General features: G+C 34.9%; 1 protein-coding gene across 8 annotated transcripts in view; it reads left to right on the top strand.

Moving 5' to 3' along the window:
- Positions 1–26,304, top strand: part of LOC125265745 (adhesion G protein-coupled receptor L3-like) — a 391,922-nt gene that overhangs the window by 181,558 nt on the left and 184,060 nt on the right. For all 8 annotated transcript variants that reach the window (XM_048186153.1, XM_048186154.1, XM_048186155.1 and 5 more), the window contains exon 5: positions 25,733–25,842. In XM_048186153.1, coding sequence (XP_048042110.1) covers positions 25,733–25,842 — 110 coding nt within the window. The remainder of the gene's footprint in view (positions 1–25,732; positions 25,843–26,304) is intronic.

Here is a 26,304-nt window from a genome sequence, read left to right on the forward strand (position 1 = left end):
CATTATTCCCAGCCAAGAATTCAATAAATCACAATATGGCAAGTATTAGCTATATTATTAGATGTTATCTTGTGGGTTTTATTGAAAATTGCCAGATGGAAGGAGCTGTTCTCTGGAACCAAGCAGGATATTGTTGAAATGGCTAAATCTGGTCAGTTGGTTTTGGATATTGCTCATGTCCAGGATGTGAATGAGCAGAATTATTTTAAAGCACTGTGAGAACACTGCCCTGCAGAATGTAAAGTGCTGTGGCTGGTCAAAGAAGACTGGTGAGCATTTTGACAGAAGGATGTAAATCACCTGCATGTGGGACCACCTCAAAACAGCTTCTAAAGACCTGGATGAGACCTCCAACCACCAATTTCATCTTGAACTGTAAGCCAGCGGCTACAAGAGGCTGAATTGAGAGTGAGAGAGGTTGTGTACCAGTAAAGAAACCATTTATTAGTTTTATCTACTGCAAAAAACACCTTTCATTTGCCAAAGAACATAAGGATTGGAGTGTGGAAAATTGGAGCCATGTTCTGCAGTCCGACAAGTCAAAATTTAACAACCTAGCATTGGATGGTGTCAGGTAAGTTCATAAGAGACGACTGGAGTGTTTTAATACGAATGAAACACAATGAAAGTGCTCATGCTCAGCATTTTGAAGTCTTCAAATGGCCTCCTCAGTCCTCCGACCTTAAAGCCATTGAAAACCATCGGAAAATTATAAACCTGAATAGTGATGATGTCTTCCAATGAAGCTCAACTTTGGGAATAACTTAAGGAGGATTGGAAAGAATTTAAGCATGACACATGCATGAAGTTTAGTGAGTCAATGCCCAGGAGAAAGGCTGCTATTATCAAAAACAAGGACCAACAAAATATTAGTAACTGTAGTCAATGTATGCTTTATTTCCTGAGAGCTTTTTGGGTTTTATTTTTTTGCAAAATACAATGAAACCCAATCATGTTTAATGTATTCTTCTTCCCAATATAACATACTCCTCATATTGTGATTGTTTAATAGATCCTTAAGTGTCATTAAAAGCAAATATTGTGCATATATCCCCTCCGGACATCACTTTTGGCCACTACTGTGTATATTCACAATTTATTTTACATATACTTTAGAATTTTTTTTTGCTGATATCATCTGTATCTATGGATAAATAATCTGTTGGCTATATTCTACATTTGCTAAAATTGTCTGTTTTTGTCAATAAAAGTTACTAATTTGCTGTTTGTGATTTACCAAAGAATCTAGGTTTTTACTGGACAATAGGACTTTGGTGATCGATCAAATTTTTTTTTCCCACATAGCCCTGCTTCTCTATATGATGATTGGACGAGCTCTTAAATGGGCAGGGCTTTACAAAGAAATTATTAAAATGGTTGTTGTAATTGTAATTTTTTATTACCGTTTGCAAAATAGTGTAAACACATACAATATAGTTCTTAATCTTTAGTGTATATTTTGCCATAATAAGGCTGCGTGTCCACCAAAGCATTCAAATCTGCAAGTGCTTGAGAGCTTTTCAGCATTGCAGCGTTTTTTTGTTTTGTTTTAGATGCTTTGTTGCTATGATACGGAATATCCACTGCACTGTTACTTGTAACTGATTTTGCAGATAATTTGTTTTAGACTAAAAATGTAGAGCACTTGCTATGTATGTACGGAGACCAGCATTATTAATTTTTCATCCATTTTGTTCTGTTTTCTGCTTTTTAATGTCGTTGTACAGCAAGAATGTTGTGACAGTTGGTCGGTGTTGTATTTGTCCCGCCCCTTCTCCATTATGATGGCTGGGTAAAAAGTGACATTGTTGAGCGCAGTGTTGTACTCAAAGTTGAACATTCTTCAACTTGAGGCAACTGGTAAAAAAAACGCCTACTGTTCAGCGCTTGAGCTTAAACAAAACACACTCAGCGCCTCGTTACGCTTAAAAAAAAAAAAAAACGTGGTGCCATCATTGAAAACATTTGGCAAAGTATGCTAGCCGCTGGAAAAAAACGCGTTGGTGGACACACGACGTAAGGGATAAATGACGCATCTGATAAATAAGTACCGAGCAGTTCTCTGTTTGACCCTAACAAACCAAGCAGCATTGCATGTGTGTTCCGGATCTTAATTGTTGGCAATCCTCCAGAGATGATGTGCGTAAACAGTTTTACCTTAGCATTGCAATAATATCTGCGGAGCACAAACCTCAATGTTTAGTCTCATTTCACTCTGCTCGAAAATATCAATTTTAGTGGCACTGGGAAAATTGCTTCAGCGTAATTGAATTTGATGGGGGTTTATTCCTCGGCCATCTCGCTCTCACTCTAAATTTTAAGCGATCCTGTCAGGTACTGTACGTCTGCTAAATGGGTCCCTGGTGGGTTCCTGTGCCGGTTTAATTCATTGCAGTCATCTGGCAGACTCGTACGTTCCTGCTGCTCTCACGCTCCGGTAAACCGACTGAGCTTCAGCATGTTGTAAGAACTGATCATGACCTCTGGCACATGGTACTCTTAAACCAGTACAGAAGTATAATAGTTATGATACGAATGAAATACTAGCTTATTACTTAATGAATACTGCATCATATGTTGTTTATCCAAACAAATTATGTTTTATTAACAAAGCTCTGGAAGAGCACATTCAGATAATCAGGGCGATACCTCAGTTCCACAACAGTTTTCCAGCATCCCTCCTCCACCCCAACTCCTCTCTCTTATTTATTCTTATCCAAGCCAGGGATGTGGGGAGTACAGGGTTCGGGCCAAATATCAAGCTTGGAGCCCTCTCCTCGAACAGCACGCCAAATATACATATTCCATACCCTATGTGAATATATATGTAAGTGCGAACTAGTGAATAAATGTTAAGACTGTAGTATGTTGCATTGTTGTCAGATGCCCTTGACGCTGTTAATTGGAAATATAGTTATTTTTTGCATACTTTTGGCAGTAATTTAGCATATAATGTAGGGGCGGCACAGTGGCTCCGCGGGTAGCACTGTCACCTCACAGCAAGAAGGTCCCCTGTTGGAGTTCCAGCTGAGCCAAGGAAATTCACGGACAGTCTCTTGCATATGGCGAGAAATGGCCATAGAATCACCAAGAGTTGGATATGACTGGAATGGTAATAGATAGAGCATATAATGTAATGTTATCAGTCATCCAGCTATTCCGTATGCGTTGTGATTTTGTATACTGTGCACAGTACATTTACTGTATACTACAAAATAGCATTAACAATATATTTGTCTGCTATTGAAAGTATTATTAAATGTTTATATTAATTAATTATTTTAAAATAGTTAAATTAATTGTTTTCGGTTTATTTGTTAAAGTGAAAATGGTAGGTCAAGTTGAACGTTTTGCATTATGGGATGCAATATTTTGTATAGTGTGCTGTATTTTGTGTAGTGGACTTTGCAACATTCGCACTGTTATTGAACTAAATTGAATCAACAATGAACTAAATTTGGAAATAATGACACTTTACAGATTACGTTTTATTTATTTCAGAATTGAAGAACTTTGCAACATTAAAACTGTTATTTTCTTGTTTATTACTTTGAAGCTGCTTTGAAACGTAGTAGATCATTCAGAAAAGTCACAGTATGCATACTGTATACATGTATACTGCAAAAATAGTATAAGCAGTATGTTTGTATGCTTTTCTGAGCAGTTTTTTAAACAATGTGTGCGACACAAATCAAAAATTGTGAATGCTGACTGACAAGTCATTATCAGCTCTGGTGGCATGTGTGTATGTGTGTGTGTGTGCAAGTCTCTTGTGGAGAAATTCAGAGTTTTCAGGCTCAACCCCTGGGAATTTGCATTCTCTGTGTCTGTTGCCGCCTCTCCTTTAATTGGACTTGGTTTGACAAGCGCATATGGTAATTTATGCTGCTGTGACTTTGTGATTCAAGTCGTTTAATAAGGCTTCTTTTAGTGCATGTATATGTGTGTTACCAATGTTGGTGGGAGTTTTATTGGCTCCTTTGTAATCATTCAGCTCCAGCCTTTTGTCCAGCTCAAATCTTTTCTTTTCTTTTCTTTTCTTTTCTTTTCTTTTCAAATTAAATTTATATATATATATATATATATATATATATATATATATATATATATATTTTTTTTATTTTATTTTTTTTTTTTTTTTTCCCAACGTTTGCAGCATGGCATCACTTGAAGTGTGCAGTATGTGTTGAAGTACACTCATTTTTAAGGATGCACCGAAATTAAAATTCCTTAATCAAACTTATTTAATAATCAACACTCTAATAGCTAAAACTGAGTTGTACAAACATAAACTTTTTAATAACAGAATTGTTTCTACTCCAGTTTGTCGGTGAAATATAGACATTTAAATGAAAATAAACTGTAATAACTTGTTTTCATGACAGATTTATTCAAACATACATTAAAGGGCACCTATTATGCCCTTTTTTACAAGATGTAATATTGGTCTTGGGTGTCCCCAGAATGTATTTGTGAAGTTTCAGCACAAAATACCCCACAGTTAATTTATTATAACCATTTGAAAATGTCATTTTTGGGGCCTGTTTTAAAAAGAGCTGTTTTGGTGTGTACCACCTTAAATATAAATGAGCTGCATATCCCCGCCCTGCCTTTGGATGAGGGCGTAACTTGCATACCTATGGCAATAAACAGTCGGTAGAAGCAGAATGGCTGAGAGTGAGAGACCCGCTGTTTTGTATGGCATTCAGCCGTACATGTTTGAACCGGAATCAGACCCAGATGATGAAGAGACACAATTGAGAATGGAGCAGGACGTCTCTGAATGGTTATTTGATACATTTATGTACTTATAGAGTTTTAATCGCGTCCCCTTTGCAATTATGGATGTGCAACACACACACACACACACACACACACACACACACTGTGATAACGTTCGCGCAATTTTTTGAAACTACAAACACAAATACTGTGATAACGTTTGCTAAGTAAACATACACAGTTTTTAATACAATATCTTTAAAAATATATATATATATACGTGTGGATACACACTATACAAACAAGGTTTAAATTATATACACAGACATTCTACGACGACGACAACAACTTTAGACGCATTTGTTATTGAATTGGCTGACATCGACTGAAATGACTATTTGCTCAAAAAACATTAAATACACTTACTTCTTCTGGAGGTGACGTTGGATCGCGAACAGTAGGCAACGATCCACACTTGAGGATTAACTTTGAAGCAAGACCTGCTTTGAATTGACCCTCGTTCTCAAAACAGTCAGTCAAAAAAATGATTCGCGCAAACATAAACGTATTTTGGAATTTTGAGTGGCGCCTTTCCTTCGTAAATAAAATCCATCCACTGCGTTTTCAGTGGCTCTGATGTTGGAAGTAAGTGAAAACTACTATATTCATTATTACATCCCACAACAGAACACTTATGTTTCTTAGGAGACATTACCGGCTGTCGTTGAAACAATGGAGGATGGTTGACAGATCACCGAGGGCGGGGTCTATGCCAAAACCAGATTGTCAATCAAACCACGTGGGTGGGGCTTAGCGCAATTCTACGTCACAGTGAGAGCAATCTTAGAACAGGGCGTTCTGAGACAGTGCTTATGAATTATTGAGATTGTAAAAAAAACCACTGGGTGGATTTTTCTCATTCTAGGGTGGTTTTGCTCACACACTGCCAACACACATTTATGGTCAAACACCATGTAAAAGTGAATTTTGCATAATAGGTGCCCTTTAAATAATCAATACATCACTGTTGCAGACGGCCGTACACACATCGCATATCGCATATCTGTATGACAAAAATCTAAGGAGTATTTTGCACGGAAAAGGAAAAAATCGAGGTGGTATCACCGGCATGACTGTTGACCCCAGGGAGTTAATAAAGATTAATCTCGATTTAATTTATACAGTGAAGATTATATGCAGTTATTTTACATTTTATTACTTTATTCAATTTCTATACATGAAAAGTATTGTTAGACCTACCTGAAAACTTGAAAAACACTGCTTATTTTATTTGTATCTTTGCTTTATTGTATTCATTTGTGCTATTCCTTGTAATTTGATTTATTTGTTCTTATTTTCTTAATTTTTATTCAACAGTTCTCCTTTTTTCCCTGAACTTAGCACATACCGAGCTGTACCAAAACCGTGACGCTAAAACTACAATACCGACACAAACCGAACCATGAATAATTTGAAACGTTACACCCCATCCTGTTCACATGCGCTTGATCTGTGCTGTCGCTTGAACTGAGATGGCTACAGTGATATGTCACGCTGTAGTAAAGAGCGGCAAAACGTCATTTACTGTTTGATTTTCATAATTAAATTGACAGAGTTTTAAAGTGGAGACTCAACAGAACGCATCAACAGTTTACGCATCAACAGAAAACAGCACAGACTCAAATATATTTTAAATTTAAGAAATCATATCATTACCAATTTAAATTGGGAAATTAATATTGTTAAAGGGGTCATATAATGCCACTTTTACAAGATGTAAAATAAGTCTCTGATGTCCCCATAGTGTGCATATGAAGTTTTAGCTCAAAATACCCCACAGATCATTTTTTATAGCATGTTAAATTTTTGTGTGTGTCCCTTTAAATGCAAATGAGCTGTTGCTCCTAAGAAGAGGGCAGAGTTTCAAGAGCACCGTTACATATTCATTATAATTTTTAATGTTCAATATTTAATGCATGTTTGAATAAATCAGTTATGACAGCCAAGATTTAAATGTTTATATTAAAATAAAAAAAAACGAATTAGACATATAATTATGTAATTCTAAACATTATCTATAATAAAAACATAATTAAGTGTAATTTAAGTAATTTAAGTGTTTGTATATAAATATGTTATTATTATCAATGTTATTATAGTAGTACGAACTGAATTACATGTGTAGTTTACAGCATTAGTTGAGAGATTTTTTTCCTCTAGAAAATTTGCCATGTACTGTTACTGAAATACTACATCCGAAATAATCGATATCGAATCGAATCAAATTGAAATCGTAATTGAATCGAATCGAAATGTCACGGGTGCACAAGAACAAGATGTAACAGATCCAAGTGCAGCATAAGTATTTATTGGGGAGTCCAGAAACGTAATCCAAGGCAGGCAAGAGGTCAAAATCCAGGTAATCAGTCCACAAAACAACAAGCCAGAGATATAAACAGTGCACGTAACAAATACAACGAACCACAACCAGGGACAGACACAACTGAGATTAAATAGACAAACACTAATTAACAAACACAAAACAGCTGGGTGCAATGATGAATGGTAATAAGTCCAGGGAGTGTATATGGGAAATGTAGTTCATGAAATGAGTGAAACAATGAGTCCGGGAAGGAGTGCCCTCTAGAGGCTGAAGGCACTCTCACAGGTGATCGTGACAGGTACCAGTACGCTAGTCAGGAGGGAGGTGGACAGGAGGAGGATAGGGGGAGGGAGTTCAATTATGGTTATAACTTATGTTGTCATCTTGCTTTTATGACATGGTATTGCATTTGTGTTATGTACTGTATTGTAATAACATGGCCTCATACCCTTTTGTTGCGTGTTCTCGGGGGCGGGGTTCATGTACATTTTAGGGTTAGTGATGTCACTAACATAAGAAGAAGCACAATGTAGTCCCTACCAGCCATTTGTTGATTTCCTTTAAAAGAATATATCTCCCTTTGCTTTGAACTTTGAGTGTCGTAACTTTGCAGATGTTGTTTATGCTCTAACAGCAACATTACACACTAACTGAAGTTAAAAAAGTGAAATCATAATCAACCATCCATTTAATCCACAGCTAGTGTCCACACAGCTGAGATGTGTAACTGTTGTAGCTTTTCCACATTGTGTGCACAAAACGGACACTGAACACAGTCAAAACATGCCATCGGAGAAGTGCGAATTAATCGCCTGTTTCAGTCAATGATTTTGGCCCTAAACCAATATATAAATTTTATTTTTAGTGAAAGTGACATGTGAAGGCCAAATATGGTAATTGATACTTGGAATTATTGCATTATTTTATTGTTGTGCATGAAATAGACAACGGTTTTATTCAGAGATGTGTTTAACTGATGTATTTAAGAGAGTATCACATGAATGTCTTTTAGATTTTTTATCTTGTATTAATATTAAATGTCTTATATAGTTTTTTTTTTTTTTTTTTTTTTTTTTGTTAATTGTTTGAATTTTGTTGTTTATTTTGTTTTCGCCATGAAAATAGCCTTGTTGCTACGGAAGAGGATTAGGGCCAAACAATAATAAAAAAATAAAACCATCTCGAGATTAAAGTTGTTAAATTTCGAGAAAAAAAGTCGTTAAATTTCGAGAAAAAAGTCGAAATAAAATGTTGAGAATAAACCCATTAAATTACGTGAAAAAACTCGTTAAATTTCAAGAAAAAAGCCGAGATAAAATGTTGAGAATAAACTCGTTAAATTACGAGAAAAAACTCGTTAAATTTCGAGAAAAAAGTTGAGATAAAATGTTGAGAATAAAGTCATTAAATTATGAGAACAAATTTGTTAAATTATGAGAAAAATGTCGTTAAATTTGGAGAAAAAAGTCGAGATAAAATGTTGAGAATAAACTCATTAAATTATGAGAATAAAGTCATTAAATTACGAGAAAAAAGTTGTTAAATTATGAGAACAAATTCGTAATTTAACGAATTTGTTCTCGTAATTTAATGACTTTATTCTCAACATTTTATCTCGACTTTTTTCTCGAAATTTATTGATTTTTTTTCTCGTAATTTAACGAGTTTATTCTCAACATTTTATCTTGACTTTTTTCTCGAAATTTAATGACATTTTTCTCATAATTTAACTAATTTGTTCTCGTAATTTAACGACTTTTTTCTCGTAATTTAATGACTTTATTCTCAACATTTTATCTCGACTTTTTCCTCGAAATTTAACGAGTTTTTTCTCGAAATTTAACAACTTTAATCTCGAGATGGTTTTATTTTTTTATTATTGCTTGGCCCTAATCCTCTTCCATATGTTGCTGACATGGCGTAAATAAATAAATATTTTTGTGCATGATTTATGAATTATATTTTACTATGTACATGATTTAACAACAACAACAACAAAAATCGATACAGCTATAATCACACCAAACATTTTAGATAAAATCTGAATAATAATAAAACAAAACAAATAAATTGCCAGATTAAACTTGGTCATTATGAAAATGTGGCGTGAGAGGTGAGCACAGGACAGCATAAGAACAGAGTGGCTTTATTAGGTGTCATTATCAATATTTGAGAGTTTTCAATTCAGAAACAATCAAGGTCAAATTAGTATTGTGTGCAGTATGAACAAGACCCTTGAGATGCCGTGTAAGTGCGTTTCTCTAAATGCTGAGCTTTAGTGAAGACGGCAGACAATTTTATCAGATGAAGGCAGCCACACCTGCGTTTGATAGAGAGTCTTATTTAAATGTAAAACATTTCGTTCTCGTGCATTACCATTCCATTCACTCTCCGCTCTTCTAAACAAAGAGGAACATCTCTTTATTTTCAAATCAAATCTCCCTGAGCTCTCTCTTCCCACACAGAGCACTATGTTTGTTTAATGAGAATGTGTGTTTGAATTGCAAACCCTCTCTCTTTGCAGTTACGAATTCAGGCGTTTCATACTACATGACATTTAATTGAAGTTTAGAGGTGCGGTGATGAACAGGTAGGCTAGAGGAAAATGTGTAATTGCAATTGCTGAAGATCAAGACCAATACTCATGAAACCTGAATGTGTCTTGTCATATTTCACACAAGACAGATATTTTTTTTTGCATTCATGAATCCTAGTTTAAAACCATTAGTGGTTTTTGCACAACAGTCAAGTGCAAATTCTCAATATTGTAATGGAAATAACTTATCTATTTATATCAGCAGCATTGGAAATATTTTTGTGAACTGCTTATAATTTGTGCTGATGTGAATGTAACACAAATAATAAATTACTGAATCATAAATGTAATAGGACTTGCCATTGAAAATAATGAAAAAACAAACAAACAAACAAACAAACAAACAAAAAAACATTACATATATTAAAGTAGGGCTGCAATTGATGATTATTTTGATAATTGATTAGTTGGTAGATTATTTCTTCGATTAATCGAAATAAAAAGCCCAGTTTTATTTTTTATTTTTTTTCTCTTTTTATTTTTTTGGACAAAACACACTATTCCACATCGTGCCCAATGCTGTCCTTCAAACAAATTGCCATCTGAGTGATATGGAAACATATATATATAGTGAATATATCTATATCTATGCTATATGGAAAGCTATAAAAGCAAAAAGACAGTTTAAATCCCTACATTAAAAATGAAGATTATAAAGATAATAAAGAAAAAAAACACAAACTCATTGTTAACAGATAAGAGGAATGTTCTGCAGAACCCATGCATTCACTCTGGAAACAGTAACCTGTTACTGTAATTTCTTTATCCTGTAAATGTAAGAACTGGGCTTTTAAAACTGGGCTTTTTATTTCGATTAATCGAAGAAATAATCTACCAACTAATCAATTATCAAAATAATCATCAATTGCAGCCCTACTTTAATATATGTAATGTTTTTTTGTTTGTTTGTTTGTTTGTTTGTTTGTTTTTTCATTATTTTCAATGGCAAGTCTTGCATATATATTCAATTACACGCTGCTATCCCGTTACCACTCTATTAAAATACTTGAATTACACGTTCACTTTTCAAACCTAAATTTACCATCCAACAACAGATATATTTCATTTTTGCACTGAATATTAATTGTCTCCCTTTCTAATGCATCCCGTCTGTTTGACACGCGTTGGCGTATATTCAGTAACGCTAGTATTCAGTAATGCTAGCGCTGTGATCTGATTGGCGCTTGAAAAGTTGAGAAATCTTCAACTCCTGCCGCGAGCAATGCGAGTGAATCGACGGAACCCAAAAATCAGTTCGGCAGCATATGACGTCACCCATTCAAAGTAAATGAGAAACGTTAAAGGGTTAGTTCACCCAAAAATGAAAATTCTGTCATTACATGTTGCACACCTGTAAGACCTTCATTCATCTTCAGAACACAAATTAAGATATTTTTGATCAAATCCGATGGCTCAGTGAGGCCTCCATTGACAGCAAGATAATTAACATTTTCAGATGCCCAGAAAGACATATTTAAAAAAGTTCATGTGACTACAGTGGTTCAACCTTAATGCTATGAAGCGACGAGAATACATTTTGTGCGCCCCCAAGTGGTGAACCATTGAAATTTCGAAACAGTCATGACGTAATGAAGCCTCATTTACTGAAATCACGTGACTTTGGCAGTTTGATACACACTCCGTACCACTGATTCGAAACAAAAGATTCGTAAAGCTTTGAAGCTTCATGAAGCAGTGTTTTGAAATCACCCATCACTAGATATTGATGAACAAAGTCGCTTATTTGGTTTTTTTGCCACACAAAAAGTATTCTCGTCACTTCATAACTTTAAGGTTGAACCACTGTAGTCACATGAACTGTTTTAAATACCTTTTTAATACCTTTATGGATCTTGAGTGGCTTTGTCAAAGGAGGCCTTACTGAACCATAGGATTTCGTCAAAAATATCTTAATTTGTGTTCCGAAGATGAACAAAGGTCTTACGGGTGTAGAATGACATGAAGGTGAGTAATTAATGGCAGAATTTTCATTAACCCTTTAAGGCCGAAGCCCCGTTTGAATGCAGTATAAAGTCTGAAGTTTAACGCAGACTGTCAAGACGAGCCTTCTTGCAAAATGGAAATAATCGCATGAATTACAGATAAGGACATGAAAGTGAAAAAAATGATAGTTCTCACACATTAAACAGCACACGCATGTGTCAAAGGGCAAGCCGTGTTAAACATCATGCTAACGCATTAGCTAGAAGCTTAAAATAAAGAATTCATGTTTAGGGCAGCTTGGATCACGTACCTTTCCCGCAGCAGCTCACTTTGTTTCCTCCACTACTTTTAGATGCATTTTGTCCATATTCAGTGCTGGAATTTGCCGCAACCGGCAGAAGTTTTCCGTGCACGGTGGGCAGATGCGACTAATCAATGATGAAATTCGTTGTCTATGAATTTCATTATCGATTATTATTGATTAGTTGTTGCAGCTTAAATTAAAGTTTAAACCTCTGTGCACATTATTTAAGGGGACATGTGCTTAAAGGATTAGTTCACTTTCAAATTAAAATTTCCTGATAATTTACTCACCCCCATGTCATCCAAGATGTTTATATCTGTCTTCAGTCGACAATAAATTAAGGATATTTCTCCTTATAGTGGACTTCAACGGACCCCAAATGGGTGAAGGTCAAAATGACAGTTTCAGTGCAGCTTCAAAGGGCTTTAAACGATACCAGATGAGGAATAGGGGTCTAATCTAGGGAAACCATCTGTCATTTTCTTTAAAAAAAAAAAAAAAAATGTATATGCTTTATAAACACAAATGCCTTGCAAGTGCTTCAGGACCGCATTCTGTATTCTTGAAAAGCTTACGCTGTATGTCCCACGCCTTCCCTATTCAACTTACGGAACTAACGCGGCACCAGTTCTGTTTTTCCATAAATTTAAATACAGAAGGTGTTCTGGCAGAAGCTAGATATTTGACTTCATAACTTGATTAAATATATATATATATATATATATATATATATATATATATATATATATTTTTTTTGTTTGTTTGTTTGTTTTATACAAACGCATCGCTTCGCTTCAGAAGGTCTTTATTACCCCCTGGAGCCGTGTGGAATTCACATTTATGATGGATGGATGTGGATGAAGCTTTTTCTTCAGCTCACACTCATGGGTCCCGTTCACTGCCGTTATAAATCTCAGATGCATCAGGATATTTATTGATATTTATTCGATTATGTTCATCAGAAAGAAGAAAGTCACAACTAGGAATGGAAGTAAAACTTGGGCTAATTTTCATTTGAAAGTGAACTAATCCTTTAAGTCATGAAATAATGATGATGTTTTTAGTGAAATACTAACTGAAATACTAAAATAGCTAAAACTAAATAAACAAACTTAAAACGATAAAATGATACAAGCCTAGATGTATTAAAATATAAGAATAATGACAAAAAACATACTTTAATACACTTATACAATACAAAATGTTTAACTAAAATGAAAATGAAAACAAAAAATATAAAAATAAAATTCAAAATAATAACAAAAACTATAATGGTACTGTACAGTACAGTATATTAATGATACTAAAATAAACAAGTAAATAAATGGTGTATTGAGCAGATTGTTTGTATGTGTGCTTGCAGGAAAAAAATAAAACCAATGCAATTTCTTGGAAACAAAGAAAAACACATTAATAGTTTTATTTTGTCAATTCAGAAAATTAAATTGAATTTGGTGAACTGAGAACATGTACCAGCCCTGCACTTGTAGTTTATAAAAAATTATATTGCCAAGCCTTAGAATATTTTAGTATTTCTAATCTGTACAAAGTGAAGCGAAGGGCATTCAGTGTTATTGTTGAGGGTTTAACTCGTTCTATATTTGTCCATCTGTGTGTGTCTCTCACAGACAGCACCAATAAATGTGCATGTTTATCATCCAGACCCTCAGGACTGGACCAGCGCCACACAGAGAATGAATTAAAGAACCCCTAAAGCCCACAAGGTTCATTTTGCCAAGCGCCCAGAGAGAAAACACACACACACACACACACCCACAAATGCTGCCTCACAGCACAGCATCGTTTCAACACTGTGTGCCTCGAAATAAAGAGAGGTTGGTGAATTTCGCTCCTGCCCAGTGCAGAACACAAATAAGCATTCTCGAAATGTTTGGACTTGTCGAAATGATATCTGGAAACAAATATGTTACACAAAATGCTGTAATGTTGTGCAAATTGTTGGTTGGTGTTTGAGCATTACTATCATTTTAAGAGAAATGGTCTTGTAATATGTTTTCATTTTATGCAACACTGTGTCTATTTATTTGTGTGTGTGTGTAGGTGTGTGTTTGCAAAACAGAAGCTTGCTTTATTATTTTTGGAGCATATCGCAGCAGGAGTCTAGTCTACCATGGCCAGAGTTATATTACACACTAAAGTGCACATATATACATATGCAGACACGCAAGATCTCGCCGTCGTGTATGTGTGTGTCTTTGGCTGAGGTTTGGAGGTGTTTGGCAGTCAGACGGTTGGAAGGCAGGAGATGGTGATCAGTCACTCAGCAGGGAAATATGATGAATGAAAGTAGATAAAGACAACAAACACAGTGTTTTAGGGTGTATTGTGTTGGATTAAGATTGTAGGGTTATTGTTTTGGGATTATTATGTAGGTTTTACAGTATTACAGTACTGCTTAATTTCTTTAGGTTCCATATAGTGAAGGTTTTAGGTTTTGGAGTTACGGTGTAGGCATTATTGTGTAAGGATACCCTTGTTAAGAAGAAGTGCACTTAATGGTATTCAATGTGTACTTGTAGTGTACTTCAAACCATATAAAAAAGTATATTTTGCAGATAATATAACATTAATGAAATAAAAGTCCACTTAAGTGCACTTAAAGAGAGTACATGTTTGTGATTTGATTCTTAATGCACTTAAGTACACTTTCCAAAAGACCACTTTGAAATAATGTCAAAATAAAAAGTTATAGACAAATCCGGCGAAACACGGAAGTAAAGCAGCGCCGCCATTAACTGCGTGCCTTGCTGCTAAGGAAGTAGCAGAAGTAGCGTGTTGGTCCCGTAGGCTGTAGCAGATGTTAGCTATATAGTTTTTTTTAGTACGTATGCTGTCCAGTGATGCCGGGCAGAGCGTGTTGTGTGGTTGGTTGTTCTAACAACAGCACAAAACTACAGGCCTGGAATAAAACCGTTTGTGTAATCCACGAAGCTTTGTTGCACATTGACTGCCCATGTTTACGGCCATACGGATTGCACAGAGTTCCTGGTCGAGCGGAGGACCAAGATGTGCGTCAAAAGTGGATGAAACACATAACCGAGATGGCTCATCGCATGCCAGATGATTAATAAAATAATCTTCAATACCTGTAAGAACATGTATTTTATTGCTACAACTGGTCGTGGCTAAGGCCATCCTTAAAAATATTTTGGTTTGCCGTAACAGCCAAAAAAATAAAAAAAATGGTCGGTAGGTCGTAAAAAATGTAAAAAAAAAAAAAAAATTTTATTGCATCACAATAAGTGTATTGTGATTGTCAAAACATTTTAGTAACTAAGCTGAATTTTATTAGGTTTAGTGACATGATGTTACAATGTTTACATGGTAGGCTACAATTTCTGGTAAGCTACACTTTTTTATTATTTTTATTCAATTATTATCATTTAATTATTATTGTGATTTGATTTAATATTGACTCATTTGGATAAATATTAGCTAGGCTACACAAGGTAGGCATTCATTTTTCTCAAGAAAAAAACAACTCACCTGACTTAATGCTGTAAACATACAGAGAGCCCTATCAGCTGGCAGTATTATTTAAAAATAACAATTTAAATATAATGCATTTTTTATTATAATAACAACTTTATTTAATGATATAAGTAAAATATAATAAAGATGTAATACAGTACACATATCAGCCAAAACAGGTTCTGTGTGAGGGGCTGCTAGCTGACAGCGTTCGGTCATTTCTGAGAGATTTACCTCAGACAGTGTGAATACATAAATCCATTTTGAAAAACATGTTTACAAGAACATAACATTATACGTCGTTTGATGTTGTAATATTTTTTAATCTGTATTTCTAGCATGTCACATTTACAAGCACCAAAACGGTATTTATTGTTTGAATTTCGTAATAAAATTGACAGAATCTGAGAGCTGAGATTTTTTTCTATCATAAGTAACCTGCTCTGTCTAGTCTGTCGGTCTCTGTGTCCTCTTTACTTCGCGATTTTTCTGTGCGTGAGAAAATGGATGTGTGGCGTGAGAGCGTGTGAAAAGCGTCAATTGCGTGTGTCTCACATTTTATTGCATTTGTATTAGCTGTTTGAAGAGTAAAAAAAAATCCGTGGGTCTTAATGCAATTACAATCGGCAAGTCGGTCGGACTAAAAGGGGAAAAAATAATTAATTTGGTCGGTCCTAAATTGACAGGGTCGGTCGGGTTATGGCAAAAAAGAATATTTTTAAGGATGGCCTAATAATTATTTGAAACTTAAGCTTGTGAACATATTAGCAACACAGCTAGTAATGACAGCGTTCGGTTTTATTGTTGTCATCAATTAATACACTTCTTAATTACATTACATTACATTTTTACATTATTACATTATGTTGTCAATAAATTACCTTTATCTGTAAGTTTTGGCCACTGCCTGACATCATCTACCCATGTTCCCTTTCACCAGACATTTTCTTTAATGAGCAGGTTGCGCTTTAATTGAAATGTCATTAGAGGGCACCGGCCGGCAAGTGTCACACCGTCACACTTCGCAGGCACGCAGTAATGGCGGCAGGCAAGATGGCGGCGCCCATAGAGTTCGCGGCGGATTTGTGTATACTTTAAAGTACATTTTAAATCATTGTTTTCATAATCAAAAATGTACACTTATTTTGATGTGTTGACTAACATACTAAAGCATGTCAATATATTTTAATGTAATTATTATTTTAACTGTAGTGTGTTGTTCGACATTGCACTTAAAGTTATATTTGAAATGCGCTAAGTAGCAACTTCATTACACCAGTGTTAAAAAAAGTTTCAATAGAAATACATTAACATATATTTTAGTTTACCATAAATGCTTGTCAGTACATTTGGCAGTACACTTTTTTCAAAGACAAGCTATGAAATTATATAAAGATGTGCTTAAGTATGGAAGCTTGATTCCGCAACGGAATAAAAAAAAAAGGATAATTGCAATTTTTTTCAATCTCACACTTTTTTCTCAGAGTTGTGCGATATAAAGTTGCAAATGCGTGTTATAAAGTCAGAACTGACTTCTTTTCTCAGAATTGTGAGATATAAACTCACAATTGCAAGTTATAAAGTCCAATTCTGAGGAAAAAATACTTTTTTTCTCAGAATTGCAAGTTTATATCTCATAATTCTGATTTTATAACTTGCAATTGTGAGTTTATATCACAATTCTGACTTTATAACTCGCAATTGCGAGTTTATATCAGACAATTCTGAGAAAAAAAGTCAGAATTGCAAGATGTAAACTCGCAATTACTAGAAGAAAAGTCAGAATTGTGAGATAAAAAGTCAATTACCTTTTGTATTTTTTCTTCAGTGGCGTAATCAATCTTCCATACTTAAGTCCTACTTAATTGGGTCAAAAAAGCGAATTGCATTTAATATACATTTAAACTATAATATATTTTAATTTAATTGCAATTAGCATGCAAGTAAGTGTCTAAAACTGTTATACTCATTTCACACTTAGGGGCCGTTCACACAGAACGCGTTTTTCTATTCCAATGCACTACTTTCCCATTGTTTTTCTATGTAAACGCGCTTGACGGACGTGCATGTCCGTTACGCTCGCGTCTCGCGTCTTTTGCAGCGCCTCACACATGAGCGCCGCGTTTTTAAGACGCTGTGTCAAGTTAAAAGAATTTCAACTTTTACACGCAGCGCAGCTCATCAATGTCAGTTCCAAAACAGTGGACCAATCAGAAGAACTTGGAGGCGGGGCAAGCGTTGCGAGTTGGCATGACAACTGTTTTATATAATGGCAACATGGCGGAGGAGGCGCTCATTATTATCTTATTTTCTTTTTTTCCATGTCAAAACTTGTATCTGTAAATTCTGCAGTTTGCCTATTTGTATTATTTCCGTTATTGTCGTTATTGCATCACGTCTCAAAGGCGCGTCTCGAGACTCTCGTGTTCTATGCTGCGCTTTTTTTAAAACCACTTGCGTTTTTAGACGCAAAGACGTGTTCTGTGTGAATGGCCCCTAAGGGTGTACTCACACTATGCTCTCTGAACTGTGCCCAAAGCCCAGTTCATTTGACAAGCGTGATCGCTCCTTTCCATGCCCCGGGCGCAGTTCATTTAGCCGTCCCTAACCTGCTTAAAAGAGGTGGGCCAGAGTACGGTTCGGTTGGGCTCAAGCACGTGCAGCACAATCAAGTGAAAATTGCTGCGCAGCATAAATGCTAAATATATTAGGCAGTATCTTAGCGAAAATGCGTTTCTTCCTGTTTTCTTCCATAAAAAAAGTTGCGTCGTATATGACGTAAGCGTGCTCCGGCCTGGAACGTTAAGAGCAATGTGAGTGCGGGCCAGCGGAGGAGTGGGGAGGGTCAATCGCGCTCGGGCTCGGTACAAGACAACTGTGCCTAGTGTGAGTACACCCTTAAAGGGTTACTTCAGGATTTAGCATTAAGCTTTGTATTAGTAGAATACCACTAGTATTTTCGAATTACTGTTCTTTCCCCCTTCATATCAGCCCGAGATGAGAGATTTATGCATTTGTATTCTGTAAAAAAGCCTCCGATGACGCAAAAATCCTAATTTTTCGTCATCTGAGGCTTTTTTTTGGCCAGAGGCTTAAAACTACAGCCAGTAATAGCAGGTAGTTCCGCATTTTTTCACCACACCCATACATATGCGCGTTTGAGGTTACTCACGGACATAGATCAAAGATTTTATCAAAAGTGGGTGTCAATTATAAGCTTACAGTAATTAACTTTATTTTGTCTGCACTACATCAGTGGTTCATCTCGCAAATTTATCGGTCTCTGCAGTCATCTCCAATACCAACCAATACAGCAACAGGCTTTTGTGGTAACATTAGCATAAATAGATAAATAGACTAACTCAGTTTTACAGAACAGTGGCTTTACTTTGATAACAGTCAACTTATATGCAACTTATATGTAATTGTCTATCTAACGTTACTTTGCTAAGTTTGCAGTTTTACTGCTACCTACAACACTACATATAGGCTACTGTGTTATCAGTCTAGTATCAGCGAGTCTTACCTCTAGGCGAATACGCTTAGTAGCAGATGCCCAGGCTGTTCGTCGTCTGGGAAAGTGAATATCGATGGTATCGCGGTGTCCTTCAGAATGGTTCTCTTCATTGCAAGGATATTTGGTTCATAGTCCTCGTGCTTGAAATGGAGACTACATATTCTGCATTTTTTTTAGGTTTTCTATAACGGTGTCATCTCCAAACTTCGGGTGTTTAATGGCCCGTAGCCACTGTTTACATCGCTCCAAATCTTTAACTTAATCGGAAAATGATGGAAACTTACTTTCCCTTTCCTGGTTTTGGGTGTACATCCAGGTACAAAGCAATTTAGCACCATTTCGCTGTAAATGTATGAACTAACTCACGATTTATAGAATTAATATGTAACAAAGCAAGCCTAGTTGTTTGAATTTTCCTGGTAATGCCGCCTGTAACCGATAGGCGTGGTTTGGGCGTGGCCTCGCAAGGGCAGCAAAACAAGTGCATTCTGGGAGTTGTTGTCTTTCATCCACATTAGTCAAAAATACATTTTCTGCCTTTTCTCAGTCTAAAAAATAATTTCACATTTCTACTACATAAATGAGCAATTTTAAATACACATTCATCTTTCCAGGGGTGAAGTACCCCTTTAAGTGTATTCTTTTAAAGTGTATTAAGTACTAGTAGTAGTGCTAGTTAATCTGTATAAAAGTTCATGCAGTAAAATAATATTTGCAATAAAATTTAATGAGAGAAATGTTTTTTCTCATAGGGGGTAGGACCATGGGGTAATTGTGTTTATTTAGGGCTTAGGCTTATAGGTTTAAGCATTGCGGTTCAACAGTAGGGTGTTATTTGGATCTTTTGTTTTGTTCACAAACCCACACAAACATCAATATCCTCACTTTTTTTCTCTCCCTGTCTCATGAGAGCATTGGGAACTGAAATTATAGTGGTTTTCTAGCAAAAGGCCAGAACACACACACGCACACACAAACACACTTGTATATTTGTCTTGTAATGTGTCTGTTCCGTCTGTCCTCTGTCTCAAATTGAAAAATTACAAGCAGTGGATTTCTACTCCGACATGAATAAACTGCTCTTAACGTCAACAATCGAGGCAGCTGACATATCAACACTCATATTTTTCCTAAACATTATCAAGCTTGCTGTTATAGCCAGCAGCTATGCGCGAGCCGGCGCAGAGCGGACGGGCCGTCTGGCAGATGAAAACACTAACTGGCCCTTATTTAAATGTCAGCCTGCTGACGGACCTGTGATAGCAGCACTAGCAGCTATTTGACTTGATTGTTTGCTTTTTGAATGTCGATTATTGAACGGATTGTTTTTGTGTGCCTGCAGAGAAAACTAAAACCAGTGCAATTTCTTGGAAACAATGATTATATACAAAGGAGAAAAAAAAAAAAACAACAAAAAAAAACATAATAGATTTATTTAATCAATTCAGAAAAATTTAATTAAATTTGGTAAACTGAGAACATGTACTAGCCCTGCAACTGCACTTAATAAAAAGTATATTAAGGGAGTTATTAAGGGAGTTTTTCTACAGCAGAGGTTGTTGTGTTTATCATTTTTTTGATGTAGGGAATATTTCACAAAAAATAATAATAATAATAATATTAAAACAAGTAATTAATCAACCTGCTTGTACATTTTCCAGCGTGCTAAGTTTTCATCTTAAAGGTATAGTTCATCCAAAAATGAAAATTCTGTCATCGTTTACTCGCATTCATTTTTTTTTTTTTTTTTTTTTTTTTGGTTTGTTACCGGAAGCCAGTGATTATAGTTTATAAAGGTTTAAATATGGATATATTTCTTACAAAAACCAATCACCTCGCTTCGCTTCAGAATGATTTTTATGATGGACGAATGTGCTTTTCTGGTACCATTTACTCCCATAATAAAGCTTGGAAGACCCAGGATTTTTTTTTTAATATTACTCCTATTGTGTTTGGCTGAAAGAAGATAGTCATATACACCTAGGATGGCTTGAGGGTGAGTAAATTATGGTATAATCTTCATATTGGGGTGAACTTTCCCTTTAAACTTATTTGTTTAGTTTAGTTGCCAATGCAACATTTCAAATTTTCATTCAAAGTTTTTCATCTAGCTTGTTCTGAATGACGGATAAAAGCATCTGCTAAATGAATAAATGTAAATCTTACTGTATATTTATATTTTATTTTATTTAAACTTTTTTCAGTTAAAAATTTTGAATAGCTTTACTGTAATTATTTTTAATAGCTTTACTATCATTTTGGTTAGGCCTATATTTTAACAATAACAAAACTGCATCATTTAGTCCTATATTTTCACTTGTAGAATTTGATTTAAACCATACTGTTGCCATTCCTAATAAAGTCATCAGCTAGCTGGCATGTGACTCAATTTTATTGAATCGCCAAAGACAATTTTACCCTCATTTGGCGGTGTTTATTTTAGACCCTATGTCCAGGTGTTCTTAAAGGTAAATTGGATATCTATTCGTAGTTTTGTCTGAGTGACTCAGTCAATAGAGGACAAAGCTAAAGCAGAGCATTACTATTCCCTTTCCAAATCTGTACCGATTTATTGATTGGTGTCTTTTGAAAACCAGTCCACCACACAGACTGTGTGTTTTCAGGAGTGGAAAGCAGTTAGTTAGAGGTAAAGAGTTGACGGTGGTTTGATAATTAGGATGTTTGTCGACACATAACTAGATGTAGGACCGTTTGTGGCTTTAATCAATACTGCAGCATCCTTGCATTGATTTGTGTCATTCTAATTTCCTCAACCTGCACGTTTTCGTCTTGGAGATGTTTGCGTTTGGGCTTCACATGGCTGTGTGCTCTCCTGAGCATCGGTTTGGAAAATATCCCATCAGCGGCAGAGAAATGCAGTTGTCCGTGCGGAATCAGAGGTCTGGAATCCGGGATTTGCAGTGTAATCCTCATTGTGCTGCATAATTTACTCTAATCTAAAACAAATCCTCTCGATCCCGTGCTGAAACCTGATTAAATTCTGAGCTCGACCTCACCTGACCCGGCCCGGCCACGTAAACAGGTAGCGTTTGCTTGTGTCGGACAGAGCGGATGCTTGTTGTGTTGGCAAATTCTCTGAGAGTGGATGAATTCTGAGCAGATTTGCTTCGATCCTCTTAAACTCTGATGAATAATTTATCCATATTGAATTTCAAAATTTCAGCATGATGAGTTGAGATGTGTATTTTCTTATTGCACAATCCTTCCTCGTAATGCGATTCAACTGCCGTTATTAAAAATTCTCTCCATAACTCACTATATTTTAACTTTTTGATTACATTTTTTTTCCTGGAAATAATGAAAAATACATTAGTAGCTTTCTGTAATCATTTCAGGAAATGACATTGAATTGGGTGAACTGACAACATGTACCGGCCATGAAACTGTACTTTCTTTTTTTTTTTTTTTTACAGCAGAAGTCATTGTGTTAGTGTTTATCATATTTTTAATGTGATGAATATTCCAGATATGTGTTACCAAATAATTAAATAAATGGAAATAAATAAATATCATAAATAAAGCTGGATTTTGGATTAGCTTGTTTTCAGTTTTTATTTTAAGTTTAAGATTTAGTATTTTTTTTTATTTTAATTTTTTATGTTTGTTTTTATATTTCTATTTAGCTTTAATTTATTTTCCACTTCAATTTCAGTCTAGTATTTTTAGTACTAAAACTTATTTATTTCAGTTAGTTTCCAAAGCAACAATTATTATTTTTTTTCAACTAATATTTATATTTTATTTTATTTCAGCTTTATTTCAATTAACAAAATAATTTTAAATTAACATTATTTTTGTTAATTTTTCAAATAAATGCTATTCTTTCAAATAAATTGTAATAATATTTCACAATATTACTGTTTTTACTGTATTTTTGATCAAACAAATGCAGCCTTGGTCACTATAAGAGACTTCTATTAAAAAAAAAAATGTATGTGATATGTTTTTGCATACTTGTATCATTATATTGCACATTTATGACGGTTATTGTTACAAATTTTAATTCCAACAGTGCAGAAAGTATCCCTGTTAAGTTATAATCAGCTTTAAAAGGTATGTTGGGATTCCTCATTTGGATAGCTAAGTAAATGTGTATTTGCATAATGAAATGGCAATAAATACGTTCAGTCTGATTTTGCACATGGGTGCTTTTGTCCTCTAAATATTAGTCACAGTTTCACATACACACTGATCCACAGACTCTGATATGCTTTGCACTGAAATACACATTCAAGGTCTTGTCACATACACACCCCACCACTCAAAAAGCATTTGTTCCCCCTCATTAGCCACATGCTAACTGTTCAATCAGCCACGAGTGTCTCAGGTGTTCGACTTTCATCACACACTGATCTGCTGACATTATTCTGACATTGAGCCTCATGGAAGATTTCATCTTTAAATGATCGCCATGATTCTTTTAAAACTCGATTTGAATCTGTAATGTGGCATATTTTTGAGGAAGACTGAATATTCAGCAGAAAATAATGTAGGTTGGATCATAACAGATAATCTATGATACGGTAAAATGTTTCACCGTATAAATGTGTCATCCAGTACAGATTTTGCTGCACTCTTAATGCCGCAATATATACATAGCTATGGTTTAGTTATTTACACGACATAAACAAAGAAACCTGTCCCAAACAAACTTGGAATAATTGCCAAAATTAATTTACCAAAAAAACAAAAACAAATCATAGTCATATACTGTCATTTACTCACCCTTGTGCAAACAGAAGTACACTTAAAAGACATAAAAGATTATGGAAATAATACACTTATATATATATATATATATATATATATATATATATATATATATATATATATATATATATATATATATATATATATATATATATATATATATATATATATATATATATATATATACTTTAGTGTGAATTTTTTATAATGTTGTAATTAAAAATTATAAATTGTAATGTTTACTAATGCTTAATTGCATGTTAATTGCAATTAAATGAAAATGTGATATAATTTATATTAAATGCAATTAGCTGAAATTTAAAGCACTTTTTGTCCCTCTTAAATATGACTTAAGCACATCTTTATATGTAATATTATATGTTTAACTTGTACAGTGTGTCATGTATCTAAATATATTTGTAATCACACATTTGTAATGATGAATTTGAAAATTTACTAAAGATGCAAAGGTGAATAACACACTGCAGTTAAAATTACAATCAAGTACTTTACCCTGAGCTTTACTATGTAAGTCAACACATCGTAAATAAGTGTACTACTTTAAAGCATGACAAAAGATTATATAAAAACAATTTTTTAAAATATTTTAAAAGTTTTACATTTGACATTATTACAAAAGGCACTTTAAAAGTGTACTTAAGTGTGTTAAAAACAGTCATTAAAGTGTATTCTTTAAGTGCACCTCAGTGGCCTTTAATTTAATTAATATTATTATGTAAGTGCATCCTTTTTTTTTTTTTTTTAATAAATACTTAATATTTGTAGTACATTGCAAGTGCACATTCAATACAATTAAGTTCTTTTTTCATAAGTACACACTCATGTCGTTCCAAATTTGCATTATTTTCTTTCTTCCAACACATTTCTCTCTCTCTCTCTCTCTCTCTCTCTGTGTGTGTTCTGGCATATGTGGTTTATGAGGACACTTCCTGTGTCCTCATAAAACAAATGGCTTAAAAAACATACTAAACAGTCAGACCTTGCACATGCGGGGCAGTACTGGCGACATCTTCCAACTTAATGAAAGCTAGGGTTTATCCAAAAAAGTCGCAAGATTTGTCTATATACCTTTGTACCTATGTACCACTATGTACCATTCATGGAGAAAGGCGCTAAAGGGATCTGAAAGTTGCTAAATATAGTGCTAAAGACACGCCCATGTGTGTGAGATGCTGGAGCTGATGGCAGGGGGTGGTGGCTATCTGTGGCGGCCAACGTGGATACTGTGGTGGGCCGCCACAAATAAATCAATGTGTGGGAAACACTGCATAAAGTTAGCACCATGAAGCTGAATGTCAGTGTCTTGCATTATAAAGTTATTACAGTATATTCTGATGAAAGATTATGAATAGTGTGCACTAAAACCAAGATATTTATTAAGAAGTAAATACAAATTTCTTTCTTCTGCTGAGCACAAAAGACGATATCTTGAAGAATATGGGTAACCAAACAATTGATTGCCCCATAGACTTCCATAGTATTGAAGAAAAAAAATACAAAAAATAAAAGTCATTGGTGCCCATCAATGTTTAATTACCCATATTCTTCAAAATATCTGCTTTTGTGTTCAGAAGAAAGAAATTCATCAAGATCGAAAAACCATCGAAAAACTTGAGGGTGAGTAAATGATGACAGAATTTTCATTTTTGGGTGAACTATCACTTTAAGTGCCATATTGTAGTTTTAACTCAATTTTGAAAGAAAATGCTTGTTCTGTGACTTGCAAAATAATGTTCATTAACATTTTTAGCATACTTCTGGGTGGTTGATGGATACTGTGAATGGTTCTGGATAGTTACTGGTCCAGAGATTCCATCCTCAAGTCTATATTCTGGTTTTGTGGCTCATTCCCTCCAAAGTCAGATTTTTTCCCCCCCTCAAACAGTGTAGGATGATGAGTTACAGTATGTGCCAAAGTGCAATTCTAAAGGTTAGAAATGTCATTAACCCCCTAAACCTAAGTATGAGCAATAGTACTGACGCCACTAATGATCTTTGTTCCATCTGTTTGTATGTTTTCAGGTGTAATAACCGGACACAGTGCGCTGTTGTGGCCGGACCGGATGCGTTTCCTGATCCCTGCCCTGGAACATACAAATACCTGGAGGTCCAGTATGAGTGCGTCCCATACAGTATGTATCTGTTTAACATTAACATGTTTGCATCTAATGATTTTTTTTTTCCAGAGATCACGTAACCCAAAGTTTTCTTCCTTGCAGCTCAGTGGGAATGGCAGCATAAATAACTGATTTATTCCCTTCTTTTTCCTGCAGTTAAAAGTCTCTCCTTCATTTGAACTCATCCATTCCTATCTGCCGTATGTGCATGTGTGTGTGAAAGTTTGTGTGATGACTTTGGTTACTGTGAGCTCTGTGATAAACTATGTAAGCGCTGCACTTTGTCAAAATGAGTAAGTTGCCAGATAGCTAATGATAGTGTTTGGCCATGATAGATTCGCTCTTCTGTATCTGTAGTTATGAGACCGAAGTGTCGCATCCATCTACCTGCAGGAATACCTGCACATGAGCTGTGGTATTTACTTTGTTAGCTTTTCCTTATGCCAGTGTCCGTCTTTACTGATAAATGAAAGCCGC

This window comes from Megalobrama amblycephala, linkage group LG3 (genome assembly GCF_018812025.1).
Source record: "Megalobrama amblycephala isolate DHTTF-2021 linkage group LG3, ASM1881202v1, whole genome shotgun sequence".
In the NCBI taxonomy this organism is placed as follows: Eukaryota; Metazoa; Chordata; class Actinopteri; order Cypriniformes; family Xenocyprididae; genus Megalobrama; species Megalobrama amblycephala.